The sequence below is a fragment of the Pinus tabuliformis genome, chromosome 2_1 (assembly GCF_031772625.1).
Source record: "Pinus tabuliformis cultivar Carrire ecotype Pingquan chromosome 2_1, CPIR1, whole genome shotgun sequence".
Lineage (NCBI taxonomy): Eukaryota > Viridiplantae > Streptophyta > Pinopsida > Pinales > Pinaceae > Pinus > Pinus tabuliformis.
In genome coordinates this window covers 649,127,622-649,151,783 of record NC_142299.1, presented here as the reverse complement: position 1 = coordinate 649,151,783, position 24,162 = coordinate 649,127,622, and the positions used below count along the sequence as shown (strand labels likewise).

Below are 24,162 nucleotides of genomic sequence, written 5' to 3'. Positions count from 1 at the left end.
TTCAAAGATCCCCTTTTTGGACCTTGTAGTTTGAGCAGTAACACACTGTTTTGGCACGTTGGAAGGAGCCCTGAGGGTATTAGGAAGTGACACAAGTGAGATAAGGAGATTGCAACTATTCGAAAATTTCTAAATATTTCCAGGTTTATTTTTGCTGTAATTTATGTATTTATGAGGGTCAATTTCCTTGGTAAGAGAGCCCCTGATTTTCCAGAGAAGAATTAAATGAAGGAGAATTTGTTTGGGAAAATATCTTATGTTTTTGTGACTGATTTTCTGCAAAATTTTGCTACTAATTTTCCGAGTTAAGTACCATATTATTTATGTTTTACAATTTTTTTAGGTTTTATTTTACAACATAAATTTATTTGCTAAGTTAAAATAATTCCTAGGCATAAAATAGTTGTAGGAAACTTAAATGTGAACTTGGTATTTAGAAATTAATATGGTATCAGAGCATTAGAAACTTCGAAGTAGAGAAGATCAATAACATAAGGGTTATAACAACAATGTTTATTTAGCAATTTTGTTTTAGCAAGGTTTTGTGACTAAAAGTTTGATTGGGACAAAATGACATAGAGTTAGTTGAGATTTGAAGATTGTCTGGAAGGGGCATCTATTTTCAGTCCATGGAAGGAGAGGATCATGTTAATTGTCGTGTAGAACAACTTGTGGGGGTTTCCTGAGACTGATATCCAACCTCCTCCAGATTCCACAACACATGCCACTCATAACTTGAAGGACGTGAAGGCTAGACACAACATTTTGGATGTTGTGAAGGATCATGTGATCCTTCACATAATAGGGAAGAAGACAACCCATAACATGTGGATGACCTTGACAATGCTGTACCAAAAATATAACCAGAATTAGATGGTGGTGTTAAGAAAGAAGTTGGAAAACATTAAATGAACAAATCAAACATAGTGGCTTCATAGGTCACCATGATTCATCAAGTTTGAGATGATCGTGTAGCTGTTGGGGAAGTTGTGCAAGAGGATGAGCTTGTTAAGATAGCCTTGAGTGGTTTCTCTAAACAATGGGCTACCTTTGTGACAAGAATCCTTGCACATGACAAGCTTCTTGATTGGGCTAGGCTATGGAACAATTTCACCCAAACAAAGATTTGGGAGGAGTCATTGACTGGTGGACAACATAAGGGTGGGGATTGGAAGAACCTTGCTCTTGGATGGAAAGCAAATAAGGGCAAGGTGAAAGCCAAACATAACTAAAGTGGAGCATCTTTAGACAAGAAAAAGGAAATGAGCAAAGTCAAGTGCTTTGCATGTCATAAATATGTACTCTGTGCTAGTCAGTATCCAAATAAGAAGAAGGGTGAGGGTAAGACACCTATCATTACATTTGCACATATGGATGAGTTAGCCAATATGATTGAGAATGAATTTTCCTTGGTGTCTTCTCTTTCTGACACCATTACACGTGGGGTGTGGTTTGTGGATAATGGTGCTTCTCGTCACATGATGGGATCTCATGACCTATTCACCAGTATGGTTAAGGAGCACAAAGACCTACATGTGGAGTTTGGTGACGATGCCAAGTATGTAACAGAGGGTGTGGGTAGCAAACAATTCCAATTCTATTCTAGGAGTCCTATGGAGGTGAATGAAGTGTTGTATATACTAGGGCTTGAAAAGAACTTACTCTCGGTTTCGACCATGGATGACAAAGGTTACAAGGTCAACTTTATAGTAGGGTAGGTCCTTTTCAGGTCAAATGACTCTGATCCTAGTGTGAGGCAAGTAATTAGAGGCAAAGAAGATAATTTGTACTTGTTGAGAGGACAACTAGTACAAGCCCTAGTGAATGATAGGGACAACCTGTGTGAGCTATGGCACAATAGGATGTGTCACTTGCACTATAGAGCTTTACCATTGTTATGAGAGATGGTCATTGGTCTTTTGGAGCTCATTATAGAGCATGATGGAGTGTGCAAAGGATGTGCAGTTGGAAAGTATGCCAATGATGCTTTTCCAAGCAACAAACGCAGGTCCAAGGGTTTGTTTGACTTGATTCAATTTGATGTGTGTGATCCCATGTCAATGGAGTTTGTTACTGGATACTGCTATTATGTGACATTTATAGACGATTTCTCTAGGAGGATATGGATATACTTCTTGAAGGGCAAGGATGATGTCTTTAGTTAGTTCCAAGAGTTCAAAGCTCTTATCGAGAATTAGACGGGGAAGAAGATCAAAGTTCTTAGATCAGACAATGGAGGCGAGTATACCTCCAACAAGTTCAAGAATTTCTGCAAGAAGGCAAGAATTGAAGAGGAGTTGATAATGCCATATAATTTGTAGTAGAATGGAGTGTCAGAGAGGAATAATAGGGATATCATTGGAGGAGCCAAGGCCATGATCCATCATCAAGATATGCATATGTTCTTATGGGTAGAGGCATGTAATACAACCATGTATTTGCAAAATAAGAGTCCTCACAAGGCACTGGGGGATAAGACTCCTGAGGAAGCTTTCATAGGAGTGAAACTAGAGGCACACCACCTTTGCATCTTTGATAGTCCCATTTATGTCCACATACCATAAGAGAAAAGGACTAAGTTTGAGCCCTCAACAAAGAAGGACATCTTTGTTGGATACAACGATACTTCAAAGGCCTACAAGGTCTACATTCGAGTGTAGAGGACAATAATGGTCAGCAGGGATGTCAGATTTGAGGAGGGTAGGACCTTTAGGAAGTAATGTGGGTTAGATCCAACAATGGCAGAGGATTTGGAGTGAGAGGCTTCAAAGATTGAGGAGGGACTAATAGCACTAACAATAGAGACATAATATTCTAATATGGAGGAGGATTAAGATATTCCTTTTAGCTTTGTTAGAAGGAGGTTGAGATGGGTCGAGTAGACTTTGATGTTGTGGAGCATGTGGAGCTCCTAGTAGCACTTTAAGTGAGAGTAAACCACTAAGGGGATTTTCCAGCTACATGGCCTTGATGAGCAACATCATTTGAGAAATAAACAAACCAACAAGTTTGGAGGGATGCCACGGTGGAGGAGTACAACATGATCATGAACAATGATGTTTGGGAGATTGTATCTAGGCTTGAGGGGAAGTAAATTGTTACTTCTCGATGGATCTAAAAGATCAAACATGCAACAAATTCCAGTGTTGAGAAGTACAAGGCAAGGTTTGTTATGAGAAGGTTCTCTGAGAAGGAAGGAGTAGACTATGAGGAGACTTTTGCTCCTATCACCAGATACACATCGATTAGGGTAGCATTTCCATTGGTTCAAAGATGGAGTGGAGGATACATTAGATGAATGTGAAGACTGCCTTCCTCAATTGGGTAATTGAGGAAGAGGTGTATATTGAGCAACCTCAAGGATTTGAGGTGCATGGGAGGGAGTCACATGTATGTAGGTTAAAATAAAGAATTGCACGAGCTTAAGCATTCACCTCGAGTATGGTAAGCAAAGATTGATGGGTACTTGCTTAGCTTGGGCTTCACCAAGAGTGAGGTGGATTCCATCTTGCACTATGTACTTGTTGATGGTGATCCAATCATCTTGGTGCTTTAAGTGGATGATCTCTTTCTGATAGGCTCATAGTGATGTGTAAGGAAGACCTTTCTTTGGAGTTTGAAATGAAGGACATAGGGATGATGCATTGCTTTTTGGGATTGGAGGTGTGGTAGTAGTTAGGAGAGATAATCCTCGGGTAGGGAAAGCATGCGATTGATATCCTGAAGAGATTTGAGATGGAGGATTAGAGGGCAATGTTGACACATATGATTACCAACTTGAGGAAGATTAATGTTACTGAGAGTGAGCTGATGGATGTTAAAATTGACAACTAGGGCCAAACTCCATGTGGTTCTACTTATTCATGGTAGCTGATATTTTTTTTGGATTCCTCTCATCGATAGGTGTAGGATTGATCTAAAGATCATCCGATTCCGACATGTATTCATGGAGATATGAATTTATTTGTGTTATGGGACAATTCGTCAAGGTTGGCCAACAACCAAATTGCCCCCTCATGTGCTCAATGTTTTAGTATAAAAGAGGTGGCTTGCTAGTCATTTGCATACACACTCTTCTTGTGATCTCTTCCTCTCCACTTGTCTTTGGGTTTTGGTGGGAGGAGATATCCTAAGAGGCAACACTGCCCTAATGAAGAGATGCCCTGCCCTAATAAACAGAGTTAATGGATTAAGTATCAACGCTATCTTAGAAGAGAGTTCACGCCATAAACACAGACCCTAAGACACTACCATATGCTGTCATATAAGGATGCCATAGACTCTAACACAGTCATGGTGAAGAAGGCTTTAACACATAAGAGAAAGGCATCTATATCGTTGGTCTAGAAGAGACCTTAAGCTGTCCTAAACGCAGGTCTAAGAGACCCTATGATGTTGATCTATGAAGACCATAAATTTGCTATCTATGTGCCCTAGCCGTAGGCTTGTGAGAAGATTTAATAGCAGTCATGATAGAGAACCTTCAACACTGCTCCAAAGACTTTAATGTAGCCTTAAGGAAAGGCATAGCGTAGACACTAAGACATTGTCCTTATATGCCCTAACACTATCCTAAAAGAGACCTCTATTCGCAGCAAGGAGAAGCCCGAGTCATGAAGGAGACACAACTCTAACACTGCCCTAAATACGGGCATGGAAACACAACAAGGAGTGGGTAAAAACACAGGTCTATAACAAACATCTAGACACTGATTTATGAGGGTCATATCATGTCCTATCCGCAAAGAATAAGAAGGCTAATGATTGTATAAAGGAGGCCTAAAAAGACAGGTTCTAAATGCTGTCAAGAGATCTCCATATATACTGTCCTAAGGTGGCCCTAATCCATAACTACAACGCTGCCCTTTTCGCTGTCTATCTAGCCCTTAAGAAGGGTCTTGTAGCATTGACAACATAATGATAGGGTGCAACAATATGATATGATGGGACAACATAGTAATAGGGTACAACAACATGAATGTATTGAAGTGTAGCATGAAGGATGCAACATGTGTATGATGGGTGCAACATAGTGCACAGTGATGGGTACAACAGTCATTGGTGCAACATAGTGCACAGTGATGGGTACAACAATGAATAGGTGCAGCATAGTGCATAGTGACAGTGGTGCAACACAATGATGCATAGTGCAACATGATGATGAAGGGCAACATGTTGGGTACAACATGATGAGGTACAACTCAGTGATGGTGCAACATTGTGCATCACAGTGATGATGGACATGGTATGTTCGGATCAACTATCTCATGTGTCAGCTTCTTAGAGAAGATCTTTGCTCTTATTATGACAAGTCAAAATGTTGACTTCTGATGTATACATAATCTCTCTCTCTCTCCCTGCTGAACTATTGAAGACCATATAAGAAGAATTGATCAAGGGTTTCCCCACATTGGGGTTTGTCCCTGGCTGGCGCCACATCTTGTGTCCTCTTGTCTTGGCTTGTCTTCTGCGATTATGTTTATTTTCTATCTGCATTTTAATATCATGCTAAATGAGATTGCAAATCTGGAATTGATATTGAGATAATGTGAAAAATTGAAGTAAATTGCTCTCAGCATAGAACATACCTAAAATTAACATGGTATCAAAGGTGAAGTGAAGACAAAGCCCAAGCAAGAGTGAAAGAGCAATCATCGAAGATAGTTGGAAAGGACAAAAGACTCAATGGGTTCCTCATCCCTCGTCAAATTCACCAAGGGTGAAGTTGAAGCAGAGAATATTATTCGAGTGGCGCAACAGAAGCATTTGATGACCTTCCTAAAGATCACTTCAATGGCAAGTCCAAATCTAAGGGTGGAAGGAAAGGAAAATGCCTTGCTTGAAATAAGTTTGGCCATTATACGAGGGAGTGTTCGAATAGAAGGGACACATCACTTGATGATGATAACAATCATTCCAGGGGCATCTTCAATGATCAAAGGAATGACAGGTTCCACGGCAAAGGAAAAAAGAATGCAGGTCATCAAGGAAATGGCCGACTCTTCAAAGAAAGCAAGGAACTCTAGGTATGAAGAATCAAATGTTGTTTCTAATAAGCTAAAGAAGTATTGTATTATATTGGCCCTCTCCACTATTTCTCCTCCAGACTCTTAGGGAATCTGGCTTATTGATTGTAGTGCTTCAAGGCACTTCATTAGATAGAAGGAAGCTCTCTCTAATTTGGTAGAGATGGAAACAATCATGGGGATTACACTTGGAGCCAATGCCACCTATCCCGAAAAAGGTGTAGGGAATGTTACCCCTCAATTGAATGAGGGTAACACGATTCATTTTCAAGAAGTTCTTTATGTACTTGATCTCAAGAAGAACTTGATGTCCATTTTGGCAATGGATGTCAAAGGTTTCAAGGTGACATTCATCGATGGAAAGGTACGTGTTTGAAAATGGAATTTTCAAAGATGCTTTTACTCATGAGTTTAGGGTTGGCAATTTGTGTCAAGTTGCAGGAAGTCCATTGGGGACCATGTCATGTGACACATCTCTTCAATGGCACCGAAGGTTTGCCCATATTCATTATAAGGCCCTACCTGATGTGAGTCAGATGGTGAAAGGGATGCTTGAATTCAAGAAGAGCATGGAGGTACATGTTCAAGATGTACTGAAGGAAAATCTTACAAGGGGACTATTCCCCTCATGTAGCAAGTCCACAGATTTGGAACAACCCGAGGGGTTTGAGATTCAAGATTGGGAATCTCATGTATGCAGGTGGAAGAAAGCCCTCTATGGCTTGAAGCTAACACCTCGGGCTTGATATGAGAGGATTGACAACTATCTGATGAAGCTAAGATTCAATAGGAGTGAAGCCGATCCAAACCTTTGCTTTGAGGTTGTGAATGATAGACCTCTCACACTGACACCCTATGAGGACGATCTCTTTCTGATAGGTGCATACCCTCTCATTTGCAAAAGTAAGAGGGAGATGGATTCCGGATTTGGAATGGCGAATTGCAAGCCCGTGACTACCTCGATGGAGTTTAACTTTCAGAAGTTATGTGGTAGTGATGCCAGACCTGATTTGTGAAATGCCTCGAGTTTCATAAACTTATACTAGCATTGATGTTCTTGGTGAACTCCCGTCCGGATTATGTTTTGCAGTTAACATGTGGAGGTCATATATGGTTGAGCCTCACTGGATTGGTGCCAAGAATCATTTGAGATATCTTCAGGGCACCATCTCTCATGGATTGAGATACATTGCCGGAAATGTAATGCATGATTATTCTGAGGCTAATTAGGTAGGCAGTGTGGAGGATCGCAAGAGCACTTTGGGTGTTGGTTCTCGTTGGGTTCTGCTTTGATATCCTGGATGAGCAAGAAGCAGAAGCGGTTTCCTTGAACACAGCTGAGGCCAAATACATTGTTACGAGTATGACATCGTGTGAAGCTACCTAGTTGAGGAAGATCTTCAGTGCGCTATTTGGATACATGGTGGATACCACCACGATCTTTTGTGACAACCAGAGGGGGATTTGATTGATGAGGAATCCCATGTTCTATGATCGCTCCAAGCATATAGACATCAGGTACCACTTTATCTAGGATATGGTACATTGAGGAGCAAGAAGGCTCCATCGCATTGGGACTGATGTGCAGGTCGTCGACATTCTGTCGAAGCCCCTGGGAAAGGTCAAATCTGTGACTTTCCGAGAACGACTAGGAGTCGTGGGGAGACTCTCACCTAAAGGGTCCTATATGATATGGACATTGAGCTCTGGGAGCTTCAGGGGCTTGGGGGTACATCTTGGAGCGATGAGCAACCATAGGGTGAGTTGTTCAACCTTCCCCTAGTGGTCTGCTATGTAGGCAGGATGAGTGGTTCATCCTTCTCTTGTCGAGACACAGTCATAGGGTGAGTGGTTCAACCTTGCCCTAGTGATTTGTTGTGTATAGGGTGAGTGGTTCAACCTTCCCTTGGGATACCCCTAATGACATGTAGGCAGGATGAGTGGTTCATTCTTCTCCTACTGAGACATCCTACCCATGAAGTCTAGGACTCATGGGAAGTACCGCTCATCTGGTCAATGAGTAGGGAAATGAGGATAGGGACCATAGTAGTACCGATGGACGCATCGTGTTACTACAGTACTCCCTATGTTAGGATGATATTGATCTGGGATCAATCAGAACTGACTTCGGGTCAATAAGAGTGATATAACTCACTCTCTTTTGGAATTGATTTCGGATTAGTAAGGGTGGTATGATACACTCCCTTTATTTGGAATTGATTTCAGATCAGTAAGAGTGGTATGATACACTCTCTTTATTTGGAATTGATTTCGGATCAGTAAGAGTGGTATGGCACACTCTCTTCATTGGGACTGACTTCGCGTCAGTAAGAGTGGTATGAGACACTCTCTTTTATATGGGACTGACTTTGGGTTAGTAGAGGATGGTATGATACATTCTCGACCACTTCTTCTTCTTCTTAGTTCAGAAGAGCAGAGCAGTGTAGGGCACTGATGACAGAGATAGTACAGTCTGGCATATGGATTAACAAATGGAGTTCTGCCTAGTTGAGAGGGAGTGTTAAAATTAGAAACTAGGGCCAAACTCCATGTGGGTCTACTTATTCATGGCAGTTGATATTTTTCTTGTATGCCTCTCATCGAGAGGTGTAGGATTGATCTAAAGATCATCTGATTCCGACATGTGTTCATGGAGATATGAATTTATTTGTGTTATGGGACATTTCTTCAAGGTCGGCCAACAACCAAATTGCCCCCTCTTGTGCTCAATGTTTTAGTATAAAAAGAGGTGGCTTGCTAGTCATTTGCACACACACTCTTCTTGTGATCTCTTCCTCTCCACTTGTCTTTGGGTTTTGGTGGGAGGAGAGATCCTAAGAGACAATATTGCCCTAATGAAGAGATGCCCTAGATTTGAATGCTACCATGAGAAAGAAGGATGTACACAACCCTAAAAGGAGATGACCTAGCTTCTAACGCTGCCCTAATAAACACAGTTAATGGAGGAAGTCTCAACACTGTCTTAGAAGAGAGTTCATGCCCTAAACGCAGACCCTAAGACGCTGCCATACGCTGTCATATAAGGATGCCCTAGACTCTAACACAGTCATGGTGAAGAAGGCTTTAACGCAGAAGAGAAAGGCATCTATATCGTTGGTCTAGAAGAGACCCTAAGCTGTCCTAAACACAGGTCTAAGAGACCCTATGATGCTGATCTATGAAGACCCTAAATCTGCTGTCAATGTGCCCTAGCCGCAGGCTTGTGAGAAGATTTAATAGCAGTCATGATGGAGAACCTTCAACGCTGTTCTAAAGACTTTAATGTAGCCTTAAGGAAAGGCATAACATAGACACTAAGACGCTGTCCTTATTTTCCCTAACGCTGTCCTAAAAGAGACTTCTATTCGCAGCAAGAAGAAGCCCTAGTCATGAAGGAGACACAACTCTAATGCTGCCCTAAATATGGTCATGGAAACACAACAAGGAGTGGGTAAAAACGCAGGTCTATAACAAACATCTAGACGCTGATTTAGGAGGGTCATATCATGCCCTAGCCGCAAAGAATAAGAGGGCTAATGACTGTATAAAGGAGGCCTAAAAAGACAGGTTCTAAATGCTGTCAAGAGAGCTCCATATACGCTGTCCTAAGGTGGCCCTAATCCGCAGCTACAGAGCTGCCCTAGCTGCTGTCTATCTAGCCCTTAAGAAGGGTCCTGTAGCATTGACAACATAGTGATAGGGTGCAACAATATGATATGATGGGACAACATAGTAATAGGGTACAACAACATGAATGTATTGAAGTGCAACATGAAGGATGCAACATGTGTATGATGGGTGCAACATAATGCACAGTGATGGGTACAACAGTGATTGGTGCAACATAGTGCACAGTGATGGGTACAACAATGAATAGGTGTAGCATAGTGCACAATGACAATGGTGCAACATAGTGATGCATAGTGCAACATGATGATGAAGAGCAACATGTTGGGTACAACATGATGAGGTACAACTTAGTGATGGTGCAACATGGTGCATCACAGTGATGATGGACATGGTATGATGGTGCAACATGGTGCAACACAATGATAGGTACAACAAGGTGATGGAATCACTTGTGTTCGGATCAACTACCTCATGTGTCATCTTCTTAGAGAAGATCTTTGCTCTTATTATGACAAGTCAAAATGTTGACTTTGATGTATACATACTATCTCTCTCTCTCTGCTGAACTATTGAAGACCATATAAGAAGAATTGATCAAGAGTTTCCCCACATTGGGGTTTGTCCCTCGCTGGTCCCACATCTTGTGTCCTCTTGTCTTGCCTTGTCTTCTGCGATTTATGTTTATGTTCTATCTGCATTTTACTATCATGCTAAATGTGATTGCTAATTTGGAATTGGTATTGAGATAATGTGAAAATTAAAGTAAATTGCTCTCAGCATAGAACATACCTAAAATCAACAATGGATCCCAAATCGTATAGGGAATTGATTGGGTCCTTAATATATCTAGTCAATACTAGACTAAATATTTATTTCGTTATGAACACACTCAACCAATTCATGGTGGATTCGAGGGGGGTTCATTTTTATGGAGTTATAACTAGGCTCGATCTTCATAATTATTGTTGTATCAATATGTGTGCTATGTAAAAACAAAAGAAGAAAAAATATTGTTATTATTTTTATTGTCAAGCATGTTCTTCATGCTTTATATTAAGTCAAAAGGAAATTTAGAAGGGTATGTTCTTCATCACCCTTCCAAAAGTGTCATTTGTCTCACCAAAATGCTAAGTCGGCCCTCCTACCCCTCAAGTTGGCTCATCTACATGTGGCACCCATTCGCTTGTGGAGAAGTCTATATATAGACCATTCACATCTCTCAATTGGACATCATTCTATATACACACACATTTGATCTGAAACGAAGAAGAAGAAGAACTCTTGGAGGATGAAAAGCAGAAGACAAGGCTACTCTCTCAAGGATCTTTGGAAGGTCGAAAAGAAGTAGAAGTTTGAGACATAAATCTATTATTCTGTAACTCATCCCTATGGAGAAAAAGGTGGAAGTCCGAGGTTTTTCTGTGGATGACTAAGTTCTGAAGGATAGGCATTGTGACATCTTTGAGCGCTGACTTGGCACTTGTTAATTGGTCTACTAGTCAATTCATTTATGACCTGAATTTCTCTTGATGATGCCGATTCTATAAGGAAAGGATTGATGGGTTTTTCCCTTGTGGGTTTTCCCTTGGCCTTTGGCCTAATTTCTAGTGTTCCTTATCTTTTTGTGTATTGTATTTGTATAATTGCTTGATGACTTAATGAATGAAATAAATGCTAAATGGAAAACACATAAACAATCATAAGTAATTATCATGTTAAGAAATTCTAGCTTGCAAACGTTTTTCAACATGGTATCAGAGCTAAGGTTCTAGCTTGCAAACATATTTCAACGCGGTATCAGAGCTAAGGTTCTAGCTTGCAAACATATTTCAACGCGGTATCAGAGCTAAGGTGAAGGAAGATGCATTGAAATCACACCCAAAAATGTAGAAATCTATTGTATAAGAATACCTTTGTTCATGATGCTTATGATACAAAGTTTGTGGTTACTAGTCAAAAGAAGAATCCGAGGGTCTGTGCTAAGAATCCAAAGATCCTCAAAATCCTTCTCTATGTTGAATCCACGTCTGAGCCCACTGACATGAGGCATCCAAAATTCTCTCTATGATAAATGGCATGATATATTTGTTATTCCTAAGTCCGAAATCTATGAAGTCGTTTCTCTGAGCAAAGATAATCATCATTGACTAAAATATAAGACAAGACTGAGTATAGTTCAAAACTAATTTATGAAAGAGACATTTTTAGATCAAGGTCCTGAGCATGATCTATGGTCTGAGTTTACCATATTAACAGTAGAACAATGCCTAGTCCATGCCATAGTCTAAGCATTCAATGAAGAAAAAGGAGATCCGAGCTATATTCCTATTGCAAACATTTCATCATCGCTATGGCATAGACAGTAAACAAATCCAAGATATATTATCCGAGTTTATGGAAAGATAACTAAGTGACAAACCAAAGTCTGAGAAAAAGTTCCAAATTTTATATATGAAAAAGACGAGATTTTTATGGTTCACCTCCGTGGAAAAGAACCCTTTGTTATCTCATGCCTAGTCCATGCAATTGTCCGAGGATGCAATGAAGAAAAAGGAGATCTGAGCTATATTCATGTTGCAAACATTTCATGATCTCTATGGCAAAGATAGTAAACAAATCCAAGATACATTATCTGAGTTTATGGAAATGTAACTAAGTGACAAACTAAAGTCTAAGAAAAAGGTCCAAATTTTATATATGAAAAGGGCGAGATTTTTATGGTTCAACGCTATGGAAAAGAACCCTGTGTTTTCTCTGTGATATGACCCCTATAATATTGTTCAGGAGTCATCAAGAGGGAAACCTAAAATATTGAAGTTTGCCATTTATGTGGTATGGAGTAAATGACTATTGGAAGTGTTACCACACAATCTAGCGCGTCCTAAGAAGGGAAACCTTATAGGAATAGGAGCTAGACCAAGTGATAACAATGGGACTGATACCTACCACTTGTGGGTGACCGCACAGGAGATTTTTCTCCTAGATTTGTCTTCAGCCGACAACCAACAACCCTTGACAACCACTAGTGTAGTCGATATTGTGCTAGTTGATATCCACTCCCTGAGCCAATCGTATGTCCCCTCACACATCTGTCGATAGCATATGTTTGAAGGCGGGTCGTCCAATCCTAAAGCTATGTCTTTCATTGTGCGATCATGTGCTTGTACTTGTTTTTCTTTGGGTACACTTGGGTATGGATTATTGGGTGACTTGGAAGGAGGAAAGGTTTTGACTGTAATCTTGTTCCCTCACCTTAAATGGGGGGTTAGTCCTCAACCCTAGTCCCACAGGATCTCCCCTACTGGCTTATAGCTTCAAGATGGGTACTACTTGGGAAACCATGATTTTAGTAGCACAGTTCCGTTTCCCCGTCTCATATTTTTCGCTCCCATCTGCACATTACATGCCCTATTTCATCGGCTTCCTTCTCTAGGTCCACAAGGCTCTGACACTTCCCCCTTCCCTTGTCCACATGTCTAGGCTGGGCTTGGAATGATGCCCTAGAGGTTGATGCAACTAAAAAAAAGGATTAAAAGCATATCATGGCCACATACAAAAGGAAATAATACCACAAAATGCAAAAGATGGCCGAGACAATATATTAGCGTGTGGGCAAAATCCAAATATGAGCTCTACCCCTTATCATTATGGCCATCACCTTGGTTTCTAGGGTCCCTATGAGAGCTCCCCACTTCATTATGGAACCCATGCATGTCCCAAATCCTGGTGGGCGATGAACTGGCCCACCTTAAGGGGGTATGCAATGCTAATATCATACACAACATGCTCTTATCCCTTGGAGCCCCAAGCAGTATAATAAAAGAAAAATCAAGAAAAGGCAAAAGGCAAGTGAAGAAGGGTGGAAAAACAAAGTCTGGTGTAACTCATGTACCATGATTGCTCCCTCCTACATCTATAAACCCAAATATGTGGACATCCCTCATCATTACTACCCTTGAACCCATGGCATTTGGCCTTGATACCCTTGCGTCCCAATCCATCTCATCATTATTCACATGACCCTTATCACTTAAAGAATGTACCTTATACATGTCTTTCCCTTTAGGGGTTGGGAACACCTAATAGGGCTGTTTATTAGCCACTCCTACCTAGGGAGGTAACGCCAGTACATGCTCAAAGCCCCAAATTTGGAAGGGAAACCTATTGTGAAGTCTCATTTGTGCCTTGAATTAACAAGCTTGGTTCACTTAGATGCACTAATGAATTATTGTACTTGATGGTGAGGAGACACATTGGATCTTATGCGTAATTGACATGTGGTTCATCATGGATTGGGCAACTTAATTGGGGCCCAAGCCCACTAGAGGATCATTTTGACACTTATAGGGGATGCGTTGAGAGCCATGGGTTTCCGTTGTGTGACAGAGCTTTATCTCATACCATGGGAAACCTCATCACCTTCAACAACTTGTTCATTGCCCCACATTATATGCGAGATGATGCACCTCGACCAACAGTGCCCCAAGCCAACTTAACAGTATATAAAGGGTTTGGCAGTTGATCTGAGGCCCAAAAGAGGTCCGTCTCATCCTTGAGACATGGTAGGGCAAACACCACCTTCAACGCCCTCATTTGGAGCAGTCTACAGGCTTATTTGTCATTATGAGACCCATGAGACCAATACTTGTGCCCCAAAGCCACATTGGAGCACCACATGATTATTTACATGGGGACTAAGGGGCCAACCCGTTTTCCATCATGAATGGAGCCCTCCCCCTCACTATGGCACCTTGAGGACTCAATTCGACCTTCCAATGGCCCTTCTACATCACAATTTCATCATTTCAGCTCACTTATGGATCGTTGTTTCATTACTTCATGAGCTACTTGGTGGGCTTGTCACTAAGGATTTATTATTTGCACATTATTTTATAATGGCAGGGGCTATTAGGCCAATTCAGATTAGGGAAAAAATCATATAAATAGAGATGACTCTCGTTGTGAGAGATCATCATCATCGTCACTTAGACTTCTTGTAATAAGAATTTGACACTTTTTCTTTGGAAGCTATTGGGGTATCTTGGATGCACTATGATATTTAGAGCTGATTTTTGATCTTGTCTTGGAGCTACTTCTTGAATATGGATGGATATATTGCATGATTATCTTGTAAGTTCTTTTGTTATGAAATCTTTCTTTTGAAAATGTCTAATGTATGTAATCGCTGCAACTAATGTAAATTCTATTGTGCCCTAATTTTGTTGAAGAATTTTTTCGGAAGCTATCTGGTTGGCTCTTGCCTATTTTATTCATGATATAACATGCAATGAATGTTCCTAGTGATGAAATGTTATTTTTCTTCATTAAACTCCATATTCTAATAATAGGTAATTATTGAAGGTTGGTAGTTAGGGCATCAAATTTTGACCTCCTTGAGGATAAATTTGGCCAATATAACACATCTAGGACTCTGTAGCCCAAAGGACTAGGCACTAGTCCAAGAAGTTTGGTGATCAACCCTTCTCTTCTCCATATTTTCTCCTCTTAAATTTCGGTCCCCTAAAGGTAGGGCAGAAATCTAGGGCTTGTAGCAAAATTTTAGGGAGGTGATTTTTCGGGAATCCGAGGGTCCACACATCAAGCTTAGGGTCTAGGTGACCTATGCTCCAAGTTTGGTGGGCATTTGCCTAAGTTTCATCCATAAAATATCTTGCCCTAGGTGCCATTGCAAGAGGAAAAACCTAGGTCTTTCTCTCTCCCATTGGGGATTTCTTTCAAGGTTGTATGAGCTTTGTATTCATTGGAATAAATCATAATAAGCCCTTTCTCCTCCCTTGCCTTGACCTGGCGAGTACCTTGGAAGTATTTCTTCCCATGATTATTCATAAAACCTTAGGTCTAGCACAAGTCTTTCCTAAGTATCTCAAAAGAAACGAAGAACCCTTTTAGAAGTGTTAAATCATCACATAGAGCTTCTTTGAGAGGTGCCACCTCATCTTCAAGAGTCTTGACCTTAGGAATACCAATTATCATCATCATATCTAAAACCTAGGTCTCGATTTCTTCATCTTAAAGCTTTTCTTAGAGAGATTTTAGCTTCTTTGAAGCATCAAATCCTTATTGTGTCTCTCCTTGAATGGGCTTTGTGGAATCACTTCACACCTAAATCATTGATCTATTAATCTGAAGTGATTCCCTTCCTATTGAGGCTCCTCCCATTGGTGAAAGTCCGTAAAGAGTAGGGGACCTTGATTGAGGTAATAGTGGGCCATTGTCCTATTGTTGTCATTTAATCTAGTAGTTGTTCCTTAGGTTTCCCTTCCTTAGGGCCTTGCTAGATTGTGTGGTAATAGGGACAACGACCCACTGTCACCACAGTCAATGTCCCTTGCTTTTTACAGAGTTTCACCAATGGGAGGAGTCTTGGAGGGAAGGGAATCATTTGGAATAAGTATACCAATGATTAGGTATGATGTGGTTCCACATGGTTGAATGTATATGTAATAGGGATCAACCTAATAAGGGACCTACCTTTGCAATGGAGAGCATCGATGCATATATCGAGAGGTGTATGTAGTCATTATTGTAGACATGAACATATTCTTTCGATATTTAGTTGTACTTGTGTTATTTGGTTGAGGTTATCATCATGAATAAGAGTTATTGTCTTTATTTTCACTTTGAGATAGGTGCTACAGAGTCATAATTTTCTAGTAGGTGCTTAGTTTAAACCCCCTTGGTTAGGCACATGAGTCTATGTCGACTAGTTCATTAGGCATGTCATCCATGAATTTGGGAAGCATCCCTTGGGTTTTCCCATAGGTTTTTTTTGTTTGTTTGTTTGTTGTTGTTGTTTTTGTTATTTATGTATATATATATATATAAAAGAGAAAAGTATCTATATTTATGAGTAATGTATGCTTTTTATTTTATACTTTTATATTTATCAGAAAGTAGTATAAATAACCTCTAGTTATAGAGGTGCATTTTTCTAGTTTAAACATTCCTTGTAAAATATAACTTACACTTTTGTGTAAAACTAAAAACTCTTTTCTAGAGACATTTATTATTTTTTTAGTATAAAATTTCTAACGATAATATGTATGTTTGTTTGCAGATTGTTTTTGTTGAAGATAAACACCTTAAAGAAACATTGTTGAATGATATTGATGAAAGTCAACTTCCAGAAATTTTTGGAGGGAAATTGCCTTTAGTACCTACTCAAGATTGTGTCATACCCAACTAACACTAGATACCTTGAGTTAGGAGAATGGACGGTTTTAATAGCAATGGTTACCAAAAAGTAGATTAGCTTTTCTTTAGACATATATTGCAAATCCTAATATCTTTCAAATTGTTTTTATCTTTTTCATATGTATAAATATTGGTTTTGAAAACATTGAGAATTGTCAATGTTTGACATTTATAACAAATTTATTAATAATTTAAAACATGAAATTTAATAATTTAATAATTGGAAACATAAATTGCTTGTAAAATTATTATGAGAATTTTGAGGTAAGAAGTGGATCTCAAAAGAAAAAAATTACTAAGAAAATCGATTTTAAAAGAATCAATAGGATTCAAGATGATGATGTATCTCTGAAAGTAAATATTGTTTGAGGGAAAGTAATAAAACTATTTTTTTAAATTGTATTTGCTTGTGTCCTTATAGATTTACTTAAATGTCAAGTGTAGGCACTCCTTATATGTGAAATTAAATTTTGAATCCAAAAAATATCCACTATGCTTGTTTTTAAGTAAATCAATACCTAAAAAATTAAATAAATATATTTTTAATATATTTTAAATTTTACATATGTTTTTTTTGGGTGGTATTTTCATTTTTAAAAACTTAAATCTACTTAAAAACCTGCAGGTAAATATTAATTAAATGTGAAAACAAATTATGCATTTAAAAAATACCCATACTTAACATTTTATAAACTTATATATATAGAGTTAAAACGCTTTGGAAGGAAGCACAATACCATACATATGGTCAATAATGATATATATTTCGTTAGTACAAGAGCATGAATAATACAATAATACCTATAAACAATATAAACTACTTCACTATTAAAAGCTACAACACTTTGGAAGGAAGCACAATACATTTTTATGGTCAATAATGATTATATGTTTCGTTAGTACAAGAGCATGAATAATACAATAAAAACGCAGCCCCATTTTTCTGGTCATGGTCATCTTATAAACTTTCATGTATATCATAAAACTTGGGTCATGTTATGCCACTTTTTCTTATGCCCCTTTAAGTATGTATCCTTAGTTGTCATATGATGTTAGTGGAGTGGAATATCAAGCTTAAAACTATAAGCCTAGGTCATGTTAAAGGAATTTTAATATTCCCAAGATGCTTTTTGGAAAATTTTCAATAGCTTTTTGGAAATATTCATCAACTACCGTGAACTATGATATTCCTCCATCTCACTATACAAAGATATATATAAGTTTTTCCATTTCTACACTAGCGATACAATTATTACTTATTATTTGAATGTTTTACTATATTATGCAATATTTCCTTTATTTTATGGTATTGTATCATTTTTACTATAGTTAAAGTGAAGATTAGTCTTTTCAATGTACATGTTAAAAGTTTTATTATTTAAAAGTTTGAGAACGTTATATGATTAGCATGTATGCAAATTTAAATAGTTGAAAAAGTATGTGATGATTAAACCAATATTATTTCAATGGAATATTTTCATCAAAAACATATTTTATAGTTACAATAGTTTTTAACTGAGATTTTTTTAAAGATATATATCATTGATATCTATTTTTTATTATTACTTATTACTTAAAATTTTAATTTATGCTTTTTATAATTAATTTTTGATTATATTAGATAAAGTACATCATTATATTGCTTTATATTTTATATTTAATGTTAAGGAAATTTCAGCTTAAAAGTGGCTTCATTCAGAAAAAAATAATAAAATAATGGTTAAAATAATAAAATAAGAGTTATGATTTTTGGAGGGCAAAGTGTTGGAAATACTGAGGGGGTGAATTAGTATTTCTTAGCAATTAACAATTTATTTAACTTTTTCAGAGCATTAGTTAATATTAAGTGATTATTATTATTATTTAGTAAGAGCAGTAAACAACAATGCAAAAATAGAGACAGTAGGCACACACTTTTTAAGTGGAAAACCCCCTCTGGGTCAAAAACCATGGAATACTTTTCTAATAAGTTCTTTAACCTTCAGCCCCAACTGAAAAGAAAGTAAAAAAAGATTATTCTCAAGCTCTGACTGGAAGGACGCCCCAATGCCTGGTTTTATTAATAGTCAAATGAATGGATGCCCCAACAACCTAGCGGGCCACAACTCGCCCTAGCACCACCCTACCACCCTAAAGCATTTACAGACGCCAACTTGTAGGTGACTTCATCCACCTACCTAGCACCACCCTACAACCCTATAAAGACGAAAATTAAATACAAAAGTGTGGACTACTATACTAGGGACAATGATACACGTTACAACAATGATTTTCTTTGACTCACTGACACACTGTGACCTAAACCTTTGTGCCGAAAAACTAAGAACCCTTGTCCCAACAACAACCAAAGTCCTTTTCCCAAAACAAACTTGCATTCTTCAACTTGAGGCAATGACACAAACTCTTTACAAAGTTTGGGTTCCCAAATCTGGGACAATGACCCAATTACAAGATGTACAATGCTTGACTTCAATTGATAAATGGGACTCTTGGACAGACTCTTTACAATTTGTATACAAGACTGTTATACCAACTAAGCTGATGGAGAATCTTGTTGCTGCTCTAGTTTGTTCTTGTATTGCTGTCATTGATTCTGACTTCAATTTGTTCTTTTGCCCTAATGCCTATGCATTGTTTCTTGTGTGATGTTTCTTATGTTTCTCTTGCTAAGGATCTGCTTTTAACTTTGGGTGTCTTGAGCTAATTTGTACCTACAAGGAAAGATAGTGCCAAGCAAAACCCAATACCCAAAGGAGAATAAAACATTTAATCCCTTAACCAAAGCACTTACCTTTGCCTGCAATAGAGAGTTAGTGCAACAATTCTAGAATGACTGTAATAATAATAATATTGCAACAACAAACATGAACATACATGAGATACTTAACCTGGTCTTCCACCTGGACCTTGCTAGATGCCACCGAGAGCTTCAAAACTTATCACAAATTTGAACAGACTTAAACAATCCTGAACCCTTTGCTACCTCTACAACGTGATGACCTTAGACTAATACTATTGCTCTAAAAGACTACAATACATGCTCCTAGAAACAAACATTTGTAGACACCCTTACTCAGTCCTAAGTTAAAAAAACAACCTGATTCAAATCTTGATACAGGATGATTAAATATGTTGCTTTAAGATAAGACCGAGACTTGACTAGGACTGGTCTTGATAGTTTTGTGTACCTGTAGCAGCATGTGTGTCCTAGCCACAATTAGACAACAAAGAATTTAGCTTTGACACACTTATTATCCTTGACAAAATTTCCCAGTGTCTCAATGAAATAAGAGTCATGATTAATTACAATCAGACCTTCACTTTTTACTATACACAATGACCTGCAACAAGATGGTTTTAAAAAGAATTTCAAGTGACGTTTTTAGACACTTGCCTGAACTTACTCTCCTTTACTATTTAATGATTGTTGAAGTTCCGAGGCAGGATTTCAAGCCTAAACCATAGATGTAAATCATAATGGTGTGGCTGTAGCTTTGCTCCAATGGATCTGCAACCTAACCGGACCACAAGACAAAACTGTTGAGAAATCTAGGGCATTATTATTAGGTGATTTCTCTTCAATTAATTATTGCTTGTGAATGCTTTTACTTCTTTTGATTATGATCCTCTTTACTTAGATTATTATTGTTCTTCTTCATCAAACAATTACCGATATATGAACATAAATAGACAAGAGACACAACATGTAGGCAAGTCGGGGCCAAAACCTTTCACTCTTTGAGAGGAAAACCCACACAAATTCTTCTTATAGAGATTTCGATTGTAGAATACCAAGACAAAGACCCTTGACCTATTAGCCACTCCAAGACACACTAATTCTCTACTCTTCGTCTTGACTCCTCTTCCTTTTCGACCGTCTTCATGTTGAGATCATCTCTTCAACGAAATGTAGATATATTAGTCAAGGCACCAAAACATGCCACTCAAAATGTGACCTTAGTAACAACATCGAAACATAGTGATAGATCTAAGAAGGATAACTTCTTTATACCACACAATGGTCTCCAAGATAGCACTGAGCTGCGTCCCTTTCAAAGGCAAAGATGTAGTATATATATGCTTCTATCATTTGGTGTTCTTCTGTTGTAGCACCGAAGCCATTCACTAATGATATCCGAACTGATATACTTAGACAATACTTCGTTGACCTTTCATTACACCTTGCTGTCCCTTCGTTATCCCATCTGAATTGACTTCACTGTACTAGAGATCCGAACCTCTCTCTCTTCAGTGCATTCAAAATTCTCAATGTGGTTGCCCACCGAATTTAGAGATACAAACTTGACTTCCCTGCTACCCATCCGAAATTCTGACTGTGGTTGCCCACCGAATTCAGAGATACGAACTTGACTTCTCTGCTACCCATCTGAGACCACAAGGTGATATGTGAAATTGTCACTATAGTTCATCACTGAAAACTCAGAGAATTCGAACTTCAGTTCACTGTTTTTTAATCACCGAAACTTCAGAGGAGTCTGAACTGTGACTGTGTTAATGCGAGGTGTCTACACACCTATTTATAGTGGTTGGTCCCATTTATTAAGCTGAAATGACCATTCAAATAGATGTGACTCCAAATGAGCTGAGTCGACATGAGTTTCCTTTCTATTTTGAGGCCGACTTCAAGAGTAGAACTAGTGCTTGTCATTGGAGGGTTTTCTAGACATATTATAGACTCAAATACATTGTTATATTCCCAAGAAGGGTTCTTCATACATGACATAGACTCTTTGAATTTTAATGACCAATCCTAAGGCTCTCAATGGGAGCCATCCAAAATAAAATCACTTGCTCATGAAACCCATGAAGCCAGGCTTACAATAATAATTTTATTTTCTTCATTACATCATTTACAAAAGTTACAATTACATGTCATTATGAAGACCGAACCTAGTTACACTTTTCAACAAAAACAACTATCCTATCTAGTGCCTCGTTCTCCTGGAGCACGAGTCCTGTACTTTGAACAGTTCCAATAATCATCAAGAGAAAGCTTAAGACAAAACCCTATCCTTCTTGTTGACCTTGCGAAATTTCAAAGAATATTATCAAGAATCTCTTATCTTATTGAGGTGCTAGTTCTTCACACTCCTTTTGCAAGGCACCCTGCAATTAGACTGAACCTCCAAGAGACCAAAAACACACCTTAACCCTCTGTTGATACATGCGTTACAACTCCTCAGGTGTGGAGGGAAATTCAGAGCTATTATTACTTAATCATACATTAAAGTCCATTTAGAAATAGGTGAGGCAGGGTCACCCTTTTATAGACCTAGGATGATCGTTGAAGAACATAGAAGGGGCTCCAATAATAAACGCTGGAGGCCTTAAAAATTGGAACACTGTTAAATTGATACCTCAAACCTTAAGTAAGGATGTCATTGGTCTTATGGAGAGGAAATAGTAGTTGTTAAGGTAGGAGTGATACTTTTTATGAGACAAAACTAATTTACTATGCTTCTTAAGATGATGATTTAGTAAACTTACATAATTACCCTTAATAACCTTATTTAATATTTGTGATTTTCAATTCCACTAGATTTTGAAACAATGATCGACTTAGTGCATATGGTCCTACCCGAGTGCGAAGTCAATGATTGGTTTACTACCTTTGGATCTTGAAGTTATTCAACTTATATGTGGTGAGATTACGGTGAGAATATTTGTCATATATTGACAACCGTTGGTGAATAAGGTATCATGTCTCCACCCCTTGGGGTTTTAGCCCACAAACTGGGTCTTCAACTTCAACCTCAATTTTCTCTCAAACCAGGAGGAACCACGAGGCGTACCATATATCAATGGAAACATCTCGTTGAGGAGAATTTATCTAGAAGGATATCAACACAAGATTCCATGAATTTCCATGTCAATTTTCCATGGAAGATTTGGGTAGCTCTTGGTGCTTCTTGGGTTGATATCAATGACAACCACCTATCAACAATTTCCCCCTTTGGCATTGATGGCAACATAAATACTCCCCCCGTGATCATAACTCCTCCTGCCATCATGCATCTAATCTTCCTAACACTTCTCTCCCCCTTTGACATCAATGGCAAAGGGTAACTCCCCTTGACAACATACTTGTCCTGTGGACCTGTAACCTGCCTTAACTCCCCCTTTCTACTTGACAGGATAAAAGAATATTCTAATAGGAACTTGGGAGAATCCCAAGCTTTTGGTGAAGATATTCAAATGCCTCACACGGTAAAGGTTTGGTAAAGATGTCACCGATTTGTTCTTTCATCCCAATGTATTCAACCTTGATTTTTTTCTTGGAAACCTATTTTCTAACAAAGTGGCACTTGATCAGAATGTGTTTCGTTTTTGAATGCATCACATGATTCTTGGAGATATTGATGGCGTTGGTGTTATCACAGAAGATTGGAATGGGCTCATCAAACTTCACTTGAAGATCGTGCAAGGTTTGTTTCATCCAGAGGACTTGGGTACAACAACCTGCTACTGCTATGTATTTTGCTTCTGCTGTGGATAATGATATTGAAGATTGCTTCTTGCTCAACCACGAAACAAGACAACCACCTAGATAGAAGGTTGCTCCACTAGTGCTCTTATGATCATCAACACTTCCTGCCCAATCTGCATTGGTATAAGCTTCGATGGTTAGCTCATTTCTTTTAGGATACCATAAACCATATTCTGTTACCCCCTTCGAATATTGAAAAATCCTTTTGACCGCAATGACATGGGATTCCTTTGGAGTTGCTTGGAATCTTGCAACTTGCCTAACTTCCTGCATCACATCTGGTCTGTATCCATAAATAAATCATCCATACTGTGCTTGAAACTTGTCAGCGTTGAAATTCCTTTTCTCAATGCTCACTTGACACACTATGCTTCACACACACTGTTACTATTGATTCTATCCATCAATGTGGATTAAATTTGCTTGCCACTGAAATTGTCCATAATATTCCTTTATGTCAACTTGTTAATGATCGATTTTCAAATGTGCCACTACTGCTGCTTAGACTCCCCCTCTTCAATATCTAGGGAGTCATCATGATGGATTCATCAAAATGATGTACCACCCAGCTCTTTGGCTGGATCATCCTGAACCTTATCATTGTCTAATGTACATGTTGCTACCTCAAGATATTTTTCCTTTACAAATTGTGAAAGCATTACTGTTGAAACTCTCATTTTCTTGATCTTCTTGCATCTATTGTCCTTTCCTTGATGTTAGGGTTGTTATTAATGGAGGATTCCATCTTGTACCCGCAATCTCGAGCTATGTTCCCATACTTAT

At 38.5% G+C, this 24,162-nt stretch overlaps 1 protein-coding gene across 4 annotated transcripts in view; it reads left to right on the top strand.

The window, feature by feature from the left end:
- Positions 1-24,162, top strand: part of LOC149202255 (uncharacterized) — a 129,783-nt gene that overhangs the window by 82,338 nt on the left and 23,283 nt on the right. Inside the window, exon 6 of one of the 4 annotated variants that reach the window (XM_089403143.1) lies at positions 16,735-17,104. The exons of the other annotated variants lie outside the window; for them this stretch is intronic. Within the exon in view, the coding sequence (XP_089259269.1) occupies positions 16,735-16,863 (129 nt within the window). The 3' untranslated portion in view covers positions 16,864-17,104. Of the gene's footprint in view, positions 1-16,734; positions 17,105-24,162 lie in introns of those variants that run through there. 4 annotated transcript variants of the gene reach the window in all.